The sequence below is a fragment of the Pleurodeles waltl genome, chromosome 1_2 (genome assembly GCF_031143425.1).
Source record: "Pleurodeles waltl isolate 20211129_DDA chromosome 1_2, aPleWal1.hap1.20221129, whole genome shotgun sequence".
Taxonomy (NCBI): domain Eukaryota; kingdom Metazoa; phylum Chordata; class Amphibia; order Caudata; family Salamandridae; genus Pleurodeles; species Pleurodeles waltl.
In genome coordinates, this window is record NC_090437.1 from 748,398,670 (window position 1) to 748,419,168 (window position 20,499).

General features: G+C 45.6%; 2 protein-coding genes across 2 annotated transcripts in view; one reads left to right on the plus strand and one right to left on the minus strand.

Moving 5' to 3' along the window:
* ETFDH (electron transfer flavoprotein dehydrogenase) overlaps positions 1-8,338 on the plus strand; it is a 420,402-nt gene extending 412,064 nt beyond the window's left edge. The window contains exon 13 of the mRNA XM_069243332.1: positions 7,877-8,338. Within this exon, the coding sequence (XP_069099433.1) occupies positions 7,877-8,040 (164 nt within the window). The 3' untranslated portion in view covers positions 8,041-8,338. The remainder of the gene's footprint in view (positions 1-7,876) is intronic.
* PPID (peptidylprolyl isomerase D) overlaps positions 8,336-20,499 on the minus strand; it is a 72,018-nt gene continuing 59,854 nt past the window's right edge. The window contains exon 10 of the mRNA XM_069243360.1: positions 8,336-8,808. Within this exon, the coding sequence (XP_069099461.1) occupies positions 8,717-8,808 (92 nt within the window). The 3' untranslated portion in view covers positions 8,336-8,716. The remainder of the gene's footprint in view (positions 8,809-20,499) is intronic.

Sequence of the window (20,499 nt, forward strand, 5' to 3'; positions counted from 1 at the left end):
TGGCATGCAACAGGAGTTCACACCCTGGGTGATCTTTAGGACAATGGAAAACTTCTTCACTATGAAGCCCTACTGGAGGGCACAGGCTTATCTTCTGGGGGTTTCCTCCTTTACCGCTCTCTCATTGGAACACTAGGGTGACCTAACTCAAGTGCTCCCCATTTTACCTTACATTGCACTATCTCCACATGTTTGGCAGTGGTCGACACTGGGTGCGCTGGCTGGCGGACTCTATGCATCATCCCTCCTTGCCAATCGTGTCTCCTTGAGATCACTGGGAGGCTGATCATGGACAAACCATACAGGGACAAAGAATGGTGCTCCTTGCTGGAAGGCCCAGTTCAGGTGTTGCACGATTCCAGGTGACAGAGTACTACTTTACTCAGAGTGCTTACCTCACACCTGCTAAAATTAATACATTTCAACTGTACAGATGCCGACTGTCCTTGCTGCCACTTGATAGAGACAGACCTGCTACATATGTTATGGGCACGTCCACACTTACACCACTATTGGTGCAGTGACACACCGATTATCTCACTTTGTGGAACACAGCATTCCACTTACTTGGGAGGCTTATGTACTGGGGCTTTTCCGTAGGGACAAAAAAAAAAAAAATTTAAGACTCAGTTTCTCAGTTTGGGACTTGTATTAGCTAACAGACTAATTACTTGTAGATGGCGAGCACCCCGCCACTCTGCAATCCCAGTCAGTCTGGACCCAGGTGGAAAGCATTACCCTCCATCGAGAAAATAATCTCGAGCTCAGCAAATACCCAATAGCCACAAACAGGGACAATACTGTCAGACCTCCACAAACCCATACCTCGCACTCCCGTACACCCAGGCTCACTGCAACCAAGAAACCCAGCACAATCCAGCCAAGAACCTCTTCCCTCTCCCCTTTAATTAGGCCTTGCCTGATATTCTGCTGGGCACAGTCAGTAGACAAGTGACGAGGCGGCATAGGCCTGTTCCAGGCTTCTTCCTACAGCATCCTAATCCACAGAGCTTGGTGGTTCAGACATTTGACTGTCTGAACCCAAATTCCTTCTCAACCACTCCACCTGACAGGGAATCCAAACAGATGGAGACATTGGATGAACTCCCCCAGCCTTACTCTGTTAATACACCATACCGCCTGGGTAGATATTCACGTAGATTATGGGATATAGTGGCAGACATCTTGCTCGCTGTCCCATAAGACCTCTTTCCAATGTTGTGGAAGCTTATTTTGGACAAACGTGAGACAGCAAAAAGTGATATGGACTGTACCAAATGGCAGTTTGCACCAGTGTGGTGCTTAGGCACCAGAGCTTCGATTTGCTCCACACGCTTCTCATCTGACATGCAGCAGCCCCTCATGGACATGCTCTTTGACAGCTCTAGGCTGCTCAGACAGAGGGCAGATTCAGTCCTTGAAGGATTTAAAGAGAGTAAGGCCATTGCCCACTCTCTGGGCTGAGCTCCACCAGTTCGCAGATTCCCCATCAGCAATGCCCCTCTTGAGGCTTCAGTAGGTGCTACCAAGAGAAAATATGCACCTCTGCAACAATAGGCCTTACATTCCTTTTGAGGTCATGGGGGTTAGGGGTAACAGGCAGACAGCATCTGGACTACCAGTGGCAGTGAGCTACCAAACCCCAACCTGCAGGAAAAACTGCTGTAATTTGTCCTCTGCACTCAGGTGGAGGTAGGAGGTCTGGGGGTGGGGTGCACCACCGCAGCAGAAGAACCATCATCTGCGATCAAAGGGTAGGATAGAAAGAGTAGGGAATATCTATGTACATGCCACCCGCGCCACAACACCTCCCAGGGGACCACTTTTCTATGCTTTGTGGAGAAGTTCAAGCTCTCTTGGCCAAGGGGGCACTAGAGAATGTACTGGCATTGGAAATCAGGCCTGGTTGCCACTCCTGTTACGTTCTGGTACCAAAGAAGAATGAAGGCCTTTGCCCCATCCTCAACCTTCACCTGCTGATCTCCTTCCTCCAGAAGGACAACTTTTCACCTTGGCCCCAGTTCAGTCTCCCCAGGAGACGTGATTGCAAGGCTGGATTTGCAGGATGCATAAATCATATCTCAGTTTCAGACAAGCAAAGAACACTTTTACTTCAGTGTTGTTTGGCCATACGAGTGGTATTCACAATGATGGTCGCAGCCCAGCTTAACAGGTTGGAAATAACAGACTTCCCATATCCCAAAGAGTGGTTGCTGAAGGCAGGCTTACTGCAAACAGCCATAAAGCTCCTCCAGACAGTGGCTAACCAGTTGACATAGTAATTTTCCATCAACGTGCCAAAGCCACACCTGACTCCTTAACAGCAGCACCCTATCATTGGAGCCATCATGCTCTTCTGAGCCCTCCCTTCTCTTCAGTGAATTCAGGATAGTTGGGCTATGGTTCTGATGTTTCACCCCATTACTTCGGTCTCAGTGAGAACAGCTGTGGGGCTTCTGGGCCTCTTCCATCTTGCTGGTGGTGGATCACGCCATGTGGGACTATGCAGTGAAATATGGAGTCTCGGGGGGCTCAGCACAAAAAAGGACCCATCAGAGTACATCCAGGTGTCAAAGGAGACCACGGAAGATCTGCAGTGGTGGCTACTCTAACATGATTGGACCAGTGGCAGACCCTACTGCTGTAACACCTAACGGTTGTGGCAGATGCATTATGTAAGGTTGGGGAGGTCGTATGGGAGGGGTAGAGATCAGGACTCTGGTCTCTTCCTGAAGCTTGTTTCAAATTAACCTGTTAAAATTGCAAGTCATCTACTTGGCACTGAAAGTGTTCCTCCTTCAAATGGAAACAGGTGCAGGTTCTCATGATAAAAGCAACCAGCATATAGTATTGTAACAAACAGGGCACAGTGGGGTCGTGGGTCTAGTGCCAGAAGGCTCTCTGCCATCTGCAAGTGGCTGAAACACTCAGGGCATCTTCCAGATTGTCCACCTGGTAGGATCCTTCAAACACCAGAACAGACAAACTCAGCCAATGTTGCCCAGTGGATCACGAACGGCAGTTCTACTCACAGGTAACACATGGCATCCATCAGAAATGAGGGAAAACCTGGCTAGATCCGTTTGCCTTCATGTGAACACTTCTGCGCATTGGAGTTCTTCCTTCGGAGATACTTTCCACCAGCTTGTAGGTTGGGACTCCTGTATGCATTTCTGCACCTCCCTCTCCTGCCCAGAGTATTCAAGAAGAGCAATAGACCCCAGGGCCAAGTCATTCTAGTGGCCTCGTGTAAGGAAATGCCTCCTTGGCATGGTTGCCCCCTGACTTTTTGCCTTTGCCGATGCTATGTTTACAATTGAAAGTGTGCTGAGGCCTGCTAACCAGGCCCCAGCACCAGTGTTCTTTCCCTAACCTGTACTTTTGTATCCACAATTGGCAGACCCTGGCATCCAGATAAGTCCCTTGTAACTGGTACTTCTAGTACCAAGGGCCCTGATGCCAAGGAAGGTCTCTAAGGGCTGCAGCATGTCTTATGCCACCCTGGAGACCTCTCACTCAGCACAGACACCCTGCTTGCCAGCTTGTGTGTGCTAGTGAGGACAAAACGAGTAAGTCGACATGGCACTCCCCTCAGGGTGCCATGCCAGCCTCTCACTGCCTATGCAGTATAGGTAAGACACCCCTCTAGCAGGCCTTACAGCCCTAAGGCAGGGTGCACTATACCATAGGTGAGGGTACCAGTGCATGAGCATGGTACCCCTACAGTGTCTAAACAAAACCTTAGACATTGTAAGTGCAGGGTAGCCATAAGAGTATATGGTCTGGGAGTTTGTCAAACACGAACTCCACAGCACCATAATGGCTACACTGAAAACTGGGAAGTTTGGTATCAAACTTCTCAGCACAATAAATGCACACTGATGCCAGTGTACATTTTATTGTAAAATACACCCCAGAGGGCACCTTAGAGGTGCCCCCTGAAACTTAACCGACTATCTGTGTAGGCTGACTAGTTTTAGCAGCCTGCCACAAACCGAGACATGTTGCTGGCCCCATGGGGAGAGTGCCTTTGTCACTCTGAGGCCAGTAACAAAGCCTGCACTGGGTGGAGATGCTAACACCTCCCCCAGGCAGGAATTGTCACACCTGGCGGTGAGCCTCAAAGGCTCACCTCCTTTGTGCCAACCCAGCAGGACACTCCAGCTAGTGGAGTTGCCCGCCCCCTCCGGCCAGGCCCCACTTTTGGCGGCAAGGCCGGAGAAAATAATGAGAAAAACAAGGAGGAGTCACTGGCCAGTCAGGACAGCCCCTAAGGTGTCCTGAGCTGAGGTGACTGACTTTTAGAAATCCTCCATCTTGCCGATGGAGGATTCCCCCAATAGGGTTAGGATTGTGACCCCCCTCCCCTTGGGAGGAGGCACAAAGAGGGTGTACCCACCCTCAGGGCTAGTAGCCATTGGCTACTAACCCCCCAGACCTAAACACGCCCTTAAATTTAGTATTTAAGGGCTACCCTGAACCCTAGAAAATTAGATTCCTGCAACTACAAGAAGAAGGACTGCCCAGCTGAAAACCCCTGCAGCGGAAGACCAGAAGACGACAACTGCCTTGGCTCCAGAAACTCACCGGCCTGTCTCCTGCCTTCCAAAGACCCTGCTCCAGCGACGCCTTCCAAAGGGACCAGCGACCTCGACATCCTCTAAGGACTGCCCCTGCTTCGAAAAGACAAGAAACTCCCAAGGACAGCGGACCTGCTCCAAGAAAAGCTGCAACTTTGTTTCCAGCAGCTTTAAAGAACCCTGTAAGCTCCCCGCAAGAAGCGTGAGACTTGCAACACTGCACCCGGCGACCCCGACTCGGCTGGTGGCGATCCAACACCTCAGGAGGGACCCCAGGACTACTCTGATACTGTGAGTACCAAAACCTGTCCCCCCTGAGCCCCCACAGCGCCGCCTGCAGAGGGAATCCCGAGGCTTCCCCTGACCGCGACTCTTTGAACCTAAAGTCCCGACGCCTGGGAGAGACCCTGCACCCGCAGCCCCCAGGACCTGAAGGACCGGACTTTCACTGGAGAAGTGACCCCCAGGAGTCCCTCTCCCTTGCCCAAGTGGAGGTTTCCCCGAGGAATCCCCCCCTTGCCTGCCTGCAGCGCTGAAGAGATCCCGAGATCTCTCATAGACTAACATTGAAAACCCGACGCTTGTTTCTACACTGCACCCGGCCGCCCCCGCGCTGCTGAGGGTGAAATTTCTGTGTGGACTTGTGTCCCCCCCGGTGCCCTACAAAACCCCCCTGGTCTGCCCTCCGAAGACGCGGGTACTTACCTGCAAGCAGACCGGAACCGGGGCACCCCCTTCTCTCCATTCTAGCCTATGTGTTTTGGACACCACTTTGAACTCTGCACCTGACCGGCCCTGAGCTGCTGGTGTGGTGACTTTGGGGTTGCTCTGAACCCCCAACGGTGGGCTACCTTGGACCAAGAACTAAGCCCTGTAAGTGTCTTACTTACCTGGTTAACCTAACAAATACTTACCTCCCCTAGGAACTGTGAAAATTGCACTAAGTGTCCACTTTTAAAACAGCTATTTGTGAATAACCTGAAAAGTATACATGCAATTTTGATGATTTGAAGTTCCTAAAGTACTTACCTGCAATACCTTTCGAATGAGATATTACATGTAGAATTTGAACCTGTGGTTCTTAAAATAAACTAAGAAAATATATTTTTCTATATAAAAACCTATTGGCTGGATTTGTCTCTGAGTGTGTGTACCTCATTTATTGTCTATGTGTATGTACAACAAATGCTTAACACTACTCCTTGGATAAGCCTACTGCTCGACCACACTACCACAAAATAGAGCATTAGTATTATCTCTTTTTGCCACTATCTTACCTCTAAGGGGAACCCTTGGACTCTGTGCATGCAATTCCTTACTTTGAAATAGCACATACAGAGCCAACTTCCTACACCTCGGTTTGGGGGGGGGGGGGGGGGGGGGGTGGAGGGTGTATGTACGTACATACAGAACTTCTGGCCAAGAGCATTTCGGCTCCCCCTTCGAGAGGGCCTCCTATCACAGCAGCACGGCAGAGTCTTCCACTCGAGTCTGCATAATCTACACCTCAATGAATGTAAACTGAACGGCAGCAGTTGATGGCTTTTAATCTTCCTTCCAAAGTGGTTGGTGTCATCTTTGGCAGCTAGATGCCCTTCAATCAAATTGATTTATGCAGTTTCCTGGGAAATGTTTGTTGTCTGGTGCACTTTCCAAGACATACAATCCATGAACGTGCATTTATCAGATGTTCACCGGTTCTGTTTGTCACTGACCCAGCAAGGTCTTGCTGCAGCAACAGATAAATGTTACCTCTTGATCTTCTTAAGATTCCCTGGCCAGACATCCCTTTTCAAGTCACATGATGTGATTTTTTTTATTGATTTTTTTTGAAGGGGCTGATCCATATGTTTCTGCCAACTCCATTTGTCATGCCACAGTGGGATTTTAATGTTGTATTCATCTGCTTGATATGTATTCCCTTTGAACCCTTGCACAGTTGCCCTCTGTATTCTTACCGTCAACACAGCATTTCTCAGTCATAACATAAGTCAGACGAGTGTGCAAACTCCAGGCATTGTCCGTGGTTCCCCCATATACTTCTTCCTTCCTGGGAAAAAAAAGACAGCATTCCTGCCCAAGGTAGTTACACCCCTCCCCAAAGGCCAATCAATCACCTTGCTAGTTTCTATGCACTGCCTCATCCCTCAAAGGATGACGAACGGCCTAATCACCTGGACTCTAAAGAGCCCTTCCCTTCTTTGTGGACCAAACCATAAACTACCAACAGGATGACCAAGGCTTTCGGCAGTTTCTCTAGGGCTAAGTAAGCTAAAGCGGTACAAAATTGGACCACCTCAAGATGCATTGTAACATGCATTAATTTCTGATTTGGGCTAACCAAGAAGCAGCCACCAGAAGACTTGCACGCTTATTCTACCACAGTGATGGCTGCTACCACTGTGCTGGTGCAGTGTGCGTCAGTCATTGACATTTGCCAGGTCTCGCTCCACACGTTAACAAAATATTACTGTCTGTAAAGCCAAAGCCAGCAGGATGGACATTTTGCCCAATGTTGCAAGAAGGATTTCCTGGTCAGCCATTCCACAGATCCACCACCTGGGGAGGTAGGTACTGCTTTGGTATCTAGTCACATGCGAGGAATCTGCAGTTAGAAGTCTACTTTTTGTTAACTCCTTTTCCAGTGGACTCTCTAACTGCAGATTCTTCACTGACCCATCCTCCTTTTTGTTCTGTAGAATGGGCTCCTACAGCCTTATTCACAACGATAAGCTTATACTTGGTAGTAAAGTTACTACATTCTCAGAATACACAGACTGCATGCGGAGCTTCAAGACTTTGCACTCCCTATACTGAAAAGTTTAGCGTTTTCTGCACCTGGTGACTCTGTAGTTGAGGCAGAAAATTCTAAATAAATTTGTGACTTTAAGTTTGAGAATCAGACCCGTATAGTACATTAATAAGATTCAAACCTAAAGTGTTCAAACTGCCATAAGTTGGCTCTGCATCAGTCGTGCAGGCTCAGATCAGAAAGAAACTGACTTTCACACATGGAGGCAGTGCACATACAGAGGCCCCTACGTCAAATCTGGGACGCGACACCAAACGCAGAGCTGCTCTGAAATTCTGCAGGTCAAGTCTCGGGCCTGGGGAAATTCACAAGGTGAGGATTCTGCAGTTAGATAAAGTCTCTACCAGAAACAGCATTACTTAAGGTAAGCATCTTGTTCGATTAGGTCACTGGTTTTAAATATCTCGTTTAGATAACACACATCGAGTCTCATGGATACAATATGTATGTATGAAATAAATAATTGCTCTCCCTTCCTCCACAGGTGTGTACGAATTTGTGCCTCTAGAATCCGGTGAAGGGTCACGGTTACAAATCAACGCTCAAAACTGTGTCCACTGCAAGACATGCGACATTAAAGATCCCAGCCAGAATATTAACTGGGTAGTTCCTGAAGGTGGTGGAGGACCTGCTTACAACGGCATGTGAACAATGGAAAGAAGGCGGTAAAACTGAATACCTTCACAAAGCTGGGCCTTGTTCCAACATTCTGCCTTTAATGACTAGGGAGTGTTGTAAATAAACATTCAGTCCATGGGTGGACTGGGGTCTGTACAGTTTGAATTGTAATGGGAAATGAATATATATATTTTTTAAGTTAAACAAGACAGCTATTCACAAATTGCAGGAGCTTGGCTGTTGTGAGTGAAGCCTCGGAAATTAGTTTTAGTTTAATACATTCGAACTCGATGTGTGTTTGTACTGAAATAAACTACCTTTGGAGTTATACTGTAATTTTTTTTAATTCATTTTCCAATTACTGACAGTGTTACAAAAAACATAACCAGTGTACAGTAACATGAACACATTGTCTGCATTTAAAATTGTCAAACTATAAATAAAACAGTACTTAAAATCATAAAAGGAAATCACATTAATTTCATAACAGTCCTGTTTTACTAAGAGGTATGGGACAACCAGACTGAGTTTGTGAGTTGTAAACATTGTGACTGTTAACACAACAGTATCTATATATTCTTAAACAGGACTTTTTGGTGTACTGTGACAAAAACTAGTGACAAAAGGAAGGTTTAAGCTGTCTGCTATCAGCTGCTGCGACAGGCAACCAGTGCGTAACAAACAAAAATAAAATTCACATTTTCCATTATGGAGCAAACATTTTAACGTATATAGCCCTTTCTTTTTCCTTCTGCTCCTTCATTTTCTGCTTGACCCGAATTAGTTCAGCGCTAATAGCTGCCAAAAAAGAAAAGTCAAAATATTTAGTAACCTCGTGGAAAGCAAACGTGCATATTTATTTAAACATTTGACTGGCATTTCGATAAACATTATGTTACTACGTTCAGTATGTAGAGGTTTAAAATGCATGGCTCAGAGAATGTTATATATATTTTGAGTGTGCAGATCCGAAGTAAGACATCCCATCGGCTTGCATTTGAGTTGTCTAGTCTTTTTAGGTCTGGCCTAGTCGCAGCTTCAATCATTTACCCAGCCTTTTGTTTAAAGAAAATAAATAAAACAAAAATACATACATTGGTGCTTTCAGTCAGCACTCTTCATCCACTTGTCTGTTCAAGTGCCATTCTAATTTTTCTTCTGCCCACTACACCCACTAGCTCTGTTCAATGTGAGCAACTTAATTTTGTCAGCATTAATTTAAATGCTTTGTCAATGTAGATTATACAAAAAAAATGATAGCTATGCCGCCAATGGAACTACGTTACTAATAATACTAGTAATGACTCTAAAATCCTGCATGATTTATCACTCAAATAACGTTAAATATATTTTGGAAATGCAATACTTTTTCTCCACATATCAGCTTTTGAGTTCTGAAAATACACAAATGTGTGCCCCAAATACACACTTTTCAATTTTGGCATACATAGATTAATTCAACCATGCAAAAGCGTCTTATATAGAAGGCTGGTCTGAAAACAGGAGAGCAACTTAAAGGTAGCTATAGCTACTCTTATAAGAAGCCTGCAATAACATTACTATGCAGGGTGAGAAAGCTGCATGTGCTAACTGTGCTTTAACCACATACAGATGCACAAGAACAGACTAATGATAAGAACTAACCTGAAATTCCTACCTAAGATATCATACTTCCACGTCAACTAAACAATACAGCTAGCATGTTTTTTCAAGCATCAAAATTCTCAGGCAGAAAACGCCCTACACATGCTGGATGTCAGAATAGTGGTGAAGTATTACATACAGAAAACAAAAGCATTCTGAGAGACTATCCAGTTCTCTTTCAGGGGATCCTCATCAATAGTCATAAACACTGAATATTCCCGCCCACGTGCAGGGACACCAGAGCACATATAAACACTCATTTATATGTATCAAATGTATATAAACAATACTTCTAGTAGAGAATATTAGTACAATTGTATTATATACATGTGTAAGCAATAATGCAGTCTATGTTGAGAAAACAGGCTAAAAATGTCCTAGCCTTCCTCAAAAGACAGCAACAAGGCAAACGTCACCTACTGAGATGACTTTACCTCCTCAGGACTCGGTGGTCACTATACCGAGTAGATCATCTGTGGCATCTTCAAGGGATTCATCTCAAGGACAGCTTTCCCCCATAAATCTATCTCCGAGGTGGTTGGAAAGCCTTAACAAAAAACACCAGCTCAGCGATCTCCAGATTCGCAATATTCTTGGCTTCCTTTCCACGAACGCCATCTCCAACAACTCCTGCCAAATGGACGACAATACCACCCTCTGACCAGCCCAATCCACGACGACAGTGCAGTCTTTCACGGTCGCGCATAAGAAGTAGATCACATTCCAGGCGAAGGTCAACATCCCAGGTCTCTAGATCTCATCACCAAAGACGCAGGTCCCCTTCATGGTCCACAGAGTCAGAGTCTTCGATTAGAGACTATTCACCTACTTTGACACTCATCCAGTAAGTCTCTCTCCAGTGGACGATATAACCACTTTCAACGAATTGTTGGTTAGAGGGGCCCAGAAGCTAAATATAGACATTCCGGAACAGACATAGTCAGAAATTTTTGAAACTCTGCACCACTGTACTTCTTCCAGGCAGTTCCTGGTCTGCTGCAGCCAGCTGTGGACACTTTTAGACACCAGCAAGCCTGCGTGCAACACCGGGGTGGATCCTAAAGAAATATAAGGCCCCAGACCAGGATCCTTTTTTTTTTTTTTTTTTTTTTTTCCACAGAGCTGACCATTGGTCTCAAAGACCACAGCAGAGACCAAGACGAATGTTATATCAGTCCTGCAAGACTACAAAACAGCACGGGTCAAGTAGGCAAGATCAGTCTACCCCCAAAACATTGGGCAAACAATGAGAATTCGCTTCCCCTAATTATGTCCACCACTCCAGTGTGGGGGCACTGCAAATCATGAAAACAAGTGGCACACCATAACAAAGGACAAATGGGTGCTAAATATTGTTGAGAATGGGTATTTTCCTCGTTTCAAGTCTCCTTGTCCGATGCCACCAACAAAAACAAAGTGTCTCCACCAGTCTGTGCTACAAAATGGTTATTCTGCTACAAAAACAAGCAATGGAAAAAGTTCCACCTTCTCAAAGAGGAAAAGGAGTGTACTCCAGCTACTCCTTAGTACAAAAAAAGGGTCAAGATGGGGTTTTCAGACCTATTTTGGATCTGAGACATCTCAACTAGTACATTCGAAAAGAAAAGTTCAGAATGCTGGCCCTTCATCAGATTTTGCTCCATCAAGGGGACTGGATGTGTTCCATGGTTCTACAGGATGCATATTTTTACATCCCGGTTGTAGTAAAATACCGCAAATTCCTTCGCTTCATGGTTGAATCCCAACATTATCAATTCAGGGTTCTGCCCTTCAAGCTAAAAATCAGCTCCTCGAACATTCTCCAAATGTTATCTTCATTTACCCGTATCTTGACAATTGGTTACTAAAAGGCAGCACTGCAGAGCAAACCTTGAACCACCTCAAGATCGCTTTGGGAACCTTCAGTACTCTAGGTCTGCAGGTCAATCTTCAAAAATCCATACAAAATCCAACCCAGAAACTTCATTACTTAGGGGCAATGCTGGACACCAATCTAGAAAGAGTTTATCCTTCGGAGGAAAGACTATTATCAATAGCTCAGAATTCTCCACGCTCTACGACCTACAGTCAGACAAACAGCGTCTGTACTGGGCTCCATGGTCTCTGCATTTTCTTTGTCCCGAAAGCCAGATTACGCATGAGACCTCTTCAGGAGAACCTGGAAGATCAGTGGAGTCAACTCACAGCCAGAGTAATCCTTTCACCGGCAGCAAAAACATCACTGCAGTGGTGGACTCGCCAACAGCATCTGTTAGTAGGGGCTCCCTTTCATCACAACACTCCTACCAAGACCCTTGTAACGGAGGCATCACTGCAGGGTTGGGGTGCCCACATGGGTCCTCTCCAAAGGCAAGGCCTCTGGTCGAAAAAAAGGAGCAGAAATACCACATCAATCTGCTGTAACTGAGGGCAGTTCATCTGGCTCTCAAGTCGTTTTACCCATCAATCAAGGGCAAATCCATTTTAGTCCAAAAGACAACATGACCACAATGTACTATTTGAACAGACAAGGGGGAACCAGATCTCACCCTCTTTCTCGTGAGTCACAAACCATCTGGCACTGGTTAGTAGAGAGGAGGCTGTCAATCATAGCGATTCACCTGCCGGGGGAACAAAACACAAAATCGGATTTCCTAAGCCAAAATCTATCAGACTCTCACAACTGGGTGCTTCACGATGTTGTAGCAGACATTTTCCATCTGTGGGGGCATCCTCAATTAGACCTGTGTGCCGACGAAACCAACAAAAAAATGCCCAGACTTCACATCCTGTTTTTACCGACCAGGGGTGAAGGGGAATGCCCGGTTGATAGACTTGTCAGGGAATTTTCTCTACGCTTTTCCAAGCATTCCCCTAATACCCACGGTGATCAACAAGCTCTACAGGTCCAAAACCAGGATGATACTAATAGCCCCAGAATGGCCTTGACAATATTGTACACAGATCTCCGCCAGTTGTCGGAAAAACCTCACAGGGGCTGCTGTGCAGACCGGATCATCTCCACAGACTAGAGGAGAAAGTTCTACATCCCAACCTTCCCTCGCTGAGCTTGACGGCATGGCTCCTGAATTCCTGCAGTATGGAAACCTAGGCCTCTCGCAGGAATGCATGGATATTTTAAAGGAGTCCAAAGGACCATTGACGCAACGCTCCTATGCGTTCAAATTGAAGAGATTCTACATATGGTGCAGACAGAATGATTTCAATCCTATCCTGGCTCAAGAGGATGTTATCTTGCCCGATCTCCTCCATCTTGTGAAGTCAGGACTGCAGTTTTCATCCATTAAGGTACATTTATCTGCCATTACGGCTTATCGTAAATTGCCCTCACAAAAGTCATTCTTTACTATGCCAGTGGTTAAAGATTTTTTTTAAATAGATGGATTAAAAGTTTTTCCACCAATTCGTACACCTTCACGGGAATTAAATGTGGTCTTGTCTAGACTTATGGCCGCTCCCTTTGAGCCCATCCACAAAGCTTCTTTGCAACAACTTACGTGGAAGACCGCTTTTCTTGTTGCCATTACTTTGGCTAGAAGGGTCAGCGAAATTCAGGCTCTCTGTTCAAAACAGGCCTAGACAGTTTTTCAAGATAACAGATTAGTTCTGCTGACCCGCCCGGGGTTTTTACCTACAGTGGTTTCAGACTTCAATATTAATCAAACCATATCATGTCCCACATTTTTTACCAAACCGGCCACGCTTATTTGTAAACTATGGACACATGAGAGCAGGCAGGGCGGCCTCAAAACAGACGATTTCTAGATGGATAGTTTCATGTATTGTGACTACATACCAATTAGCTAACAATTGGCTGCCAAACCTAAAGCTCATTCTACAAGAGGCAAAGTGGCAACCACTGCCCTTCTTAAGAATGTACCTATCTCCGAAAGTTGCAAGGCTGCAACATGGAGATCGGTGCATACTTTTACGAGGCATTAACGTATAGATTCTGAGGCTAAACAGACACTCAAGTGGGTCAGGCTTCGTTAAGAAATGTATTTAACTAAGACAAATAGACTGCCTGTGCTTTTATCAGTCCTTCCGCAGGGGTATGGGATGGGCTTGCTAATCTATTCATTGTTTATGACTATTGATGAGGATCTTCTGGAAGACAAGGATAAGTTACTTACCTGTAAATCCTAATACTCTTTTAGGGGTTATCCTCATCAAAGTCATAAACAACCTACCCTCCTCCCAGGATATGCTTTTAGAGGTCCAGCAGTACTTATTTGTCTAATCCATTTCTTCTTAACACTATAAAAAAGATACTGACCTAACTGTGAACCAACCGTCACCTCACTCTCACCCATGAGGCATGGTGGGGATACTGGAGGTGCTCAGGGCCTTAAAAGGTACAGTGCCAGTTTTTTGGTTCTGCTGTGTTAATCTGCATGCAGCCTATTGGGTAATAATGCTCCTTTATTTTCAATGTCGTTTTTTCTTTTACAGTGGATTGTTTATACTTTCTATGCTCTCTACTTTGATTGCATAAAGGGTTTTTCTATAATTGAAGATTTAAAAAAAAAAAAAGTTTAAAAAAACTTCACCAAAAAAAAAAAGCATTTTTTTGCCTGTTTTCTCAACATAGACTGCAGTATTGCTTACGTATGTATATAATAGTACTAATATTCTCTACTAGAATTATTATTGTTTATATACATTTGATACACATACATGTGTGTTTTATATGTGCTCCGGGTTCCCTGCACGTGGGTTGGAATATTCAGTGTTTGACTTTGATGAGGATACCCCTGGACGAGAACTAGGATTTACAGGTAAATAACTTATCCTTCTTCATCTTTCGCCCCAGTAACCATGGGTTTACCAGTGACAAAGGATCTATAGCAAGATGGGACAATGGACAGCAGCAGGAGTGGCGCTTAACTAAAGGCCAAGGGCACACTCCATAGGAAACAAGGACTCAGCATGTCAATCAACATTATCTGTACGGCAGCTTCATTGTCCTCTGTACACAGCTTGACAAAACATTACTTTGTGGGCATCTAAGCAAACAGGAAGCACAGGTGCGACGAAGTACCTAAACACCTTTTTGCAAATATCAACTCGTTTCCCACCCAACCTCCCGCAAGACAATGGAACATAACTACAATATTAATGTACTGCATGCTAATCCAGAAAGAGTCATGCTGCAAAAGGAAATGGTTGCTTACATGTACTAGTAGTTAAGAAAGTCTTCAAACTGCAAAACTACTCCTACATATAAGTAGCCATTTTATTTTCTAATGAAAAAGGTTCTTGTACTTTGGAAGCAATTAAATAGTTGGGGGTGTAAAAAAGACAACATTTGCCATTTAAATTTCCATAGGAATCTTTAAAGTCTGAAAAAAACGCTGAAAGAAATCACTCCTAACTTGGCATAAAGGTAGAACTTTACTTTGCTTGATTTGGTGAACTTCTGTTTGGTAGCTTAAAACATTAGCGTTTGAAAAATATTTATATGTAGACACAGGAGGTTAAGTTCTACAGGTGTCTGGACTGTTAATTCACAGACTTCCACATACCCAATGTTTGAAAACTAATCAAATCTGACTGGATGAGGCAGCTTTCACTCCTTTCATCCCTTTTGGGTCTGCAAACCTGGTCGCAACTTGGACAAAACTGTTATGGCCTCTATTACAGGATGAGGGATTCAAACTCCAGGTCCTCAAAAAAGTGGAGGAAAGAATCTATCAGGGGGAGCATCACCTGAACCTTCTGGCTCAGAAAAGGGTGGAGGAACGGCCAGTAAGTGCCCAAACGATTTGTAGATTGCATCACTGGGTTTGCAAAGTAATGGCAAGCTTCATGAGCCTGTGCTAGTCCTTTTGAGGAGTTTGTGGACCCAGAAACAGGTTTAGGGACCCTATGGAAGTTCCAGCACAGGCCCACGATGCTTGGTGTGGTTTTGTGTTTCCTGCCTATTAAGTTATTTGTGCGTTTGCAAACCCTGAGCTGGGGTCCAAGGTGACTATAAATAAATTACAAAAAAAAGGACCAGCCTTCACACCTCAAGAGTTGTCTGCTCATGGCGAGTTTGGCACATGATCTGGCGGTCCACATGGGTTGCCCATAGGAAACTGCAAGATGTGGTGTATATAATCGAAAGACAGATTTAAAAAAAATGGCAAAGTGAAGTTTTGGTTAGCTTTGAATACAACAGCTAAATATAGATAAACCAAAACATCAGATATTCACTTTAAGTACAGTTCGTTATGGTTACAAATTAAAATAAAGACTGAGAATTGAAAGTTACTGTTAGAACCACAACCTATAACTCGCACACAGGCATGTACGCCATAACTCAGACAACAGATGGAATGTGTATAAACACAGTATTTGTACCAATAGGTAAGAAAACACAGTATTCAAACCTATAAATGCTACATTCGCTCTTCCCTCCTTTTTCAGAGTTTTACAAGTAATATCATATTTATTCTCTTCTCGAAGGCTATTTGTAATTGCTTCCATTACATTAAGGGTGCAGACAAGAGCATTGCATTCGCACGCAAGTTATGGTAAACGTGGCATTTGCAGCCTTATACCTCATGTGTACCATAACTCAGATCCTGGGTATAGGTGCCAAATCTACAGAAGGTCTTTTGAAACGAGGAGAGTACAGGATACAAAGTATAGTAACTTGGGGTAGTGCTGTAGCTCAAGACCTCTTGGCATGGGTCATTTGAGGGGGAGGAAGGGGGAAAGGATGGGACAGACTGGTGCATGGTACTGATTATTGGAGGATTTAAAAAAATGTTAAAAAAAAAAAATAGGGTGAATGTGCTAGAGTTTACAAAGGTATGTCACATGATTGTTTAATATTTCAGATTTCAGCTTATAATAGGGCAACTTTGGAATTTCATCCTGCAATATCATAGGTTTCTATTTAATTATATTTTAAGTCATGCTTCCGCAGGAGTAAAAGCAAAACAAAATAAAATACCCTGACATCATGAAAATACCCTGACCTGATGTGTATACTATTGAGGCAACCATAGTTTTAGAATTAAAACCCTTATGTCGGATGGCATGTGTAGCTGTAAATACACATGCTCTGCATACTTCCGGCATCTAGTGTTGGGTCCGGAAGGTTGCAAGTTGTTTTTGTTCAAAATGTCTTTCGCATCACAAGGCAGAGTGATCCTCGACTCCATCTTCAGATTAGTTTCTTCTGCTGTCTGGCCCGATTGAGTTTCCTCAGAGCTCTGGTTCAAGACCAAAATAAGTCTCTTCCATGTGTGAAACCCTCTCCAACCCCATAGGTATGGTTTCCATTCATGTTTTCTTTGTCCCTTTGTGCTCCGGGATCAAAGAAACATTTGTTCTATTCAAACTCTTTCGATCAAGGCTCTCAGTGACGCACCCTTAGGGCAGCCATTTTTACCTCAGAGAGTGAAAGACTGATGGAACGGACGCCTTTTTGTTTCTGTCCAAAGTGCCATTCCAAATTCCCTCGGACCAGCCAACATCAGGTCTGTAACCTCTGCTGGTCGCCGGAGCATAGGGAAGAAGATTGCGAGGCCTGTCAATGCTTCAGGCCAAAGAAGACTGCACAACAGAAGAGCTCATCGCTGAGAAATGCAGAGGCAGGAGATAGAGACGCCCAGAATTTTGGGTATCGAGGACACCATGTCACACAGAGCCAGAGCAGGAGATTCAGGATCCCTCACAGTTGCTGAGGAAGAGTGATTTTCTATCCAGGATTAGGACACCGAAGTGACGCTGGAAATGCAAGACATCCCTCTGGGTCAATATTCTCAGCCTTCGCAAAATTCTCATAATCATACCCTGGACATTGACCACAAGGCTAACCTCATTCCATCCATAATACAGGAGATAGCATGGAGCACTTACACACCAATATAGACCCTTGGTGTCAGTATGACGTAGATACCTATACAGACAGAAGCTTATCCAACTAGACCGGACAACGCTACTTCTTTTAAAAAACTAGTGGGGAAGGCAGCAACTTACCATCGTGTACCTGTAGGAAAGTGCCCCTTTTGGCATGGTGGTTCTCCCCCCCCCCCCCCCCCCCCCCCCCCTTCCCACTTTTTTTTTGCCTGATATTGATACTGACTTGACTGAATGTGCTGGGATCCTGCGAACCAGGCCGCAGCACACCATCAGTGTTCCTTCCCAAAACTGTACCATTGCTTCCACAACTGGCACACCCCTGGCACACATTTAAGTCCCTTGTAAAAGATACCCATTGTACCAAGGGCCTTGTGGTTAGGGAAGGGCCCCAAGGGCTGTAGAATGTATTATGCCACCCTAGGTGACCCCCTCACCAAGCACACAACTCCTTTGCAGCTGGTGTGCTGGTGGAGAGAAAAAGTCTAAGTCGACATGGCACCCCTCTCAGGGTACCCTACCCACAAACCACTGCCTGTGGCATAGTTAAGTCACCCCTCTAGCAGGGCTTACAGCCCTAAGGCAGGGTGCACTATACCACAGGTGAAGATTCTGAGCAAGTGCCCACCCTGGGTTGACCCCTCCTGTCCAACACGACAGCACATGCATCCTAAATCTGCAGAACCCCCGACTGTGACAGAACCTGGAGAAGATTCCAGACACCAAACTGTACCCCTGCACCCGCACCCCCTTGGCCTTGGGGAATCCAACCATGGGTCCCACAGACGGCCCTCTCCTTATCCAGATTTTGGTTTCCCACGACAGACCTCCTGGACTTCACCTGCAGCATCTTCGTGACACACCACCACCACTCCCCCCAACCACTGGGAGCCCAATGCTATGTTTGCACCCTGCCACCCCTGTGCATCTGAGTGTGTGTTTGGTGCTGACCTGCGGCCCCACTTACTTGCAAATGTACTTACCTGCAACTTGAACCATGTGGTTCTAGAAATAAAGTAACAAAATATTTTGCTATATAAAAACAATTGGTCTGGAGTTAAGTCATTGAGAGTGTGCGTACAACAAATGCTTTGCACTACCCTCTGATAAGCCTAACTGCCCAACCACACTACCACAAAAGAGAGCATTAGTATGAACTACTTGAGCCTCTGGGGAGCCCCTGGACCCTGTGCATAATATATCTCATCTTGACATAGTATGTTCGGTGGCATGTGTAGCTGCAGATACACATGCTGTGCATAGTCCGCCGTCTGGTGTTGGGTCGGAGTGTTACAAGTTGTTTTTCTTCGAAGAAGTCTTTTCGAGTCACGAGACCGAGGGACTCCTCCTACTTTGGTTCCATTGCGCATGGGCGTCGACTCCATGTTAGATTGTTTTTTTTTCCGCCATCGGGTTCGGACGTGTTCCTTTTCGCTCCGTGTTTCGGGTCGGAAAGTTAGTCGGAATCAACAGAAAATTTGTCGGTATTGTTTCGTTCGGTATCGGGTTAGATTGGAATCGACACCGAATCTTGAAGAGCTTCGGTAGCCCTTCGGGGTAATTTCGATCCCCCGTCAGGGCCTGGTCAGCCCGACCGCGTGCAACATCGAGACTGATGGAACGGACCCCGTTCCGATTCTGTCCTAAATGCCACAGTAAATATCCCTATACAGACCAACATTTGGTCTGTAACTTGTGCCTGTCACCCGAGCACAAAGAAGAAACGTGTGAGGCCTGTCTAGCGTTTCGGTCCAGAAAAACGCTCCGAGACCGAAGAGCCAGAAGGTTGCAGATGGCGTCCACGCCGACAGGACAACAACGGTTCGAGGAAGAGGGAGAAGAAGAAACATTCTCCATCCACGAATCCGATTCCGAAGAATTCGACGTCGAAGAAACCGTGAGTAAGACGTCGAAACAAGCATCACACAGAAAAACAGACAAAGTCCAGGGGACGCCACTGCCGACAGGCCATGGCTCAACCCATAAAGTAGGTGACCGCCCATCGGCACCGAAAAAGGGCGAGCTGGTGCCGAGATCGTCCGACTCAGGTCGAGACACAGGCACGCAGCAATCTCGGGACCGAGATACTGCCGCACAAAAGGGTCGACACCGAGACAGCGGCACCGAAGCTGCTCGGCACAGGGATAGCGGCACCGAAGATGGTCGACGCCAAGAAGGTACGACACCGAAAAAGAGGAAAATCTCTTCGGAGCCGAAAACAACAAAAGACACGGTTTCGGTGCCAAAACGCCCAGCAACCGAACCGAAAGCCAGTTCCTACTCAGAGGACAATCACTGTCCTCCCAACTTCAAAAACACAGGTTTGAGGAGGAATTACAAACAACAGCTGTAGATCACACGCAAAAGCGGATCTTTATACAAAGTGGTACAGGGAAGATCAGCACCCTTCCCCCAATCAGAAGAAAAAGGAAACTAGATTTCCAACAACAAGAAACAACACCACAAGCAAAAGTGGTGAAGAAGGTAACTCCACCACCCTCTCCACCACCGGCAACTCCTATATCACCGGCACAGACTCCGTCACAATCACCAGCTCATACCACCATGAGCCAAGATGACCAGGACGCATGGGATCTCTATGACGCCCCAGTATCGGACAATAGCCCTGAGTCGTACCCCACTAAGCCCTCACCACCTGAGGACAGTACAGCGTATGCTCAGGTGGTAGCTAGGGCAGCAGAGTTTCATAACGTATCGCTACATTCAGAGCCTATCGAGGATGACTTCCTTTTTAACACCCTGTCCTCCTCCCATAGCAATTATCAAAGCCTTCCTATGCTCCCTGGAATGCTAAGGCATGCTAAACAAATCTTTAAGGAGCCAGTTAAAAGCAGAGCAATAACCCCAAGGGTGGAGAAGAAATACAAGGCACCACCCACAGTCCCTGCTTTTATTACATCACAACTGACACCAGATTCAGTTGTCGTAGGAGCAGCTCGTAAAAGAGCCAACTCGCACACATCAGGCGAC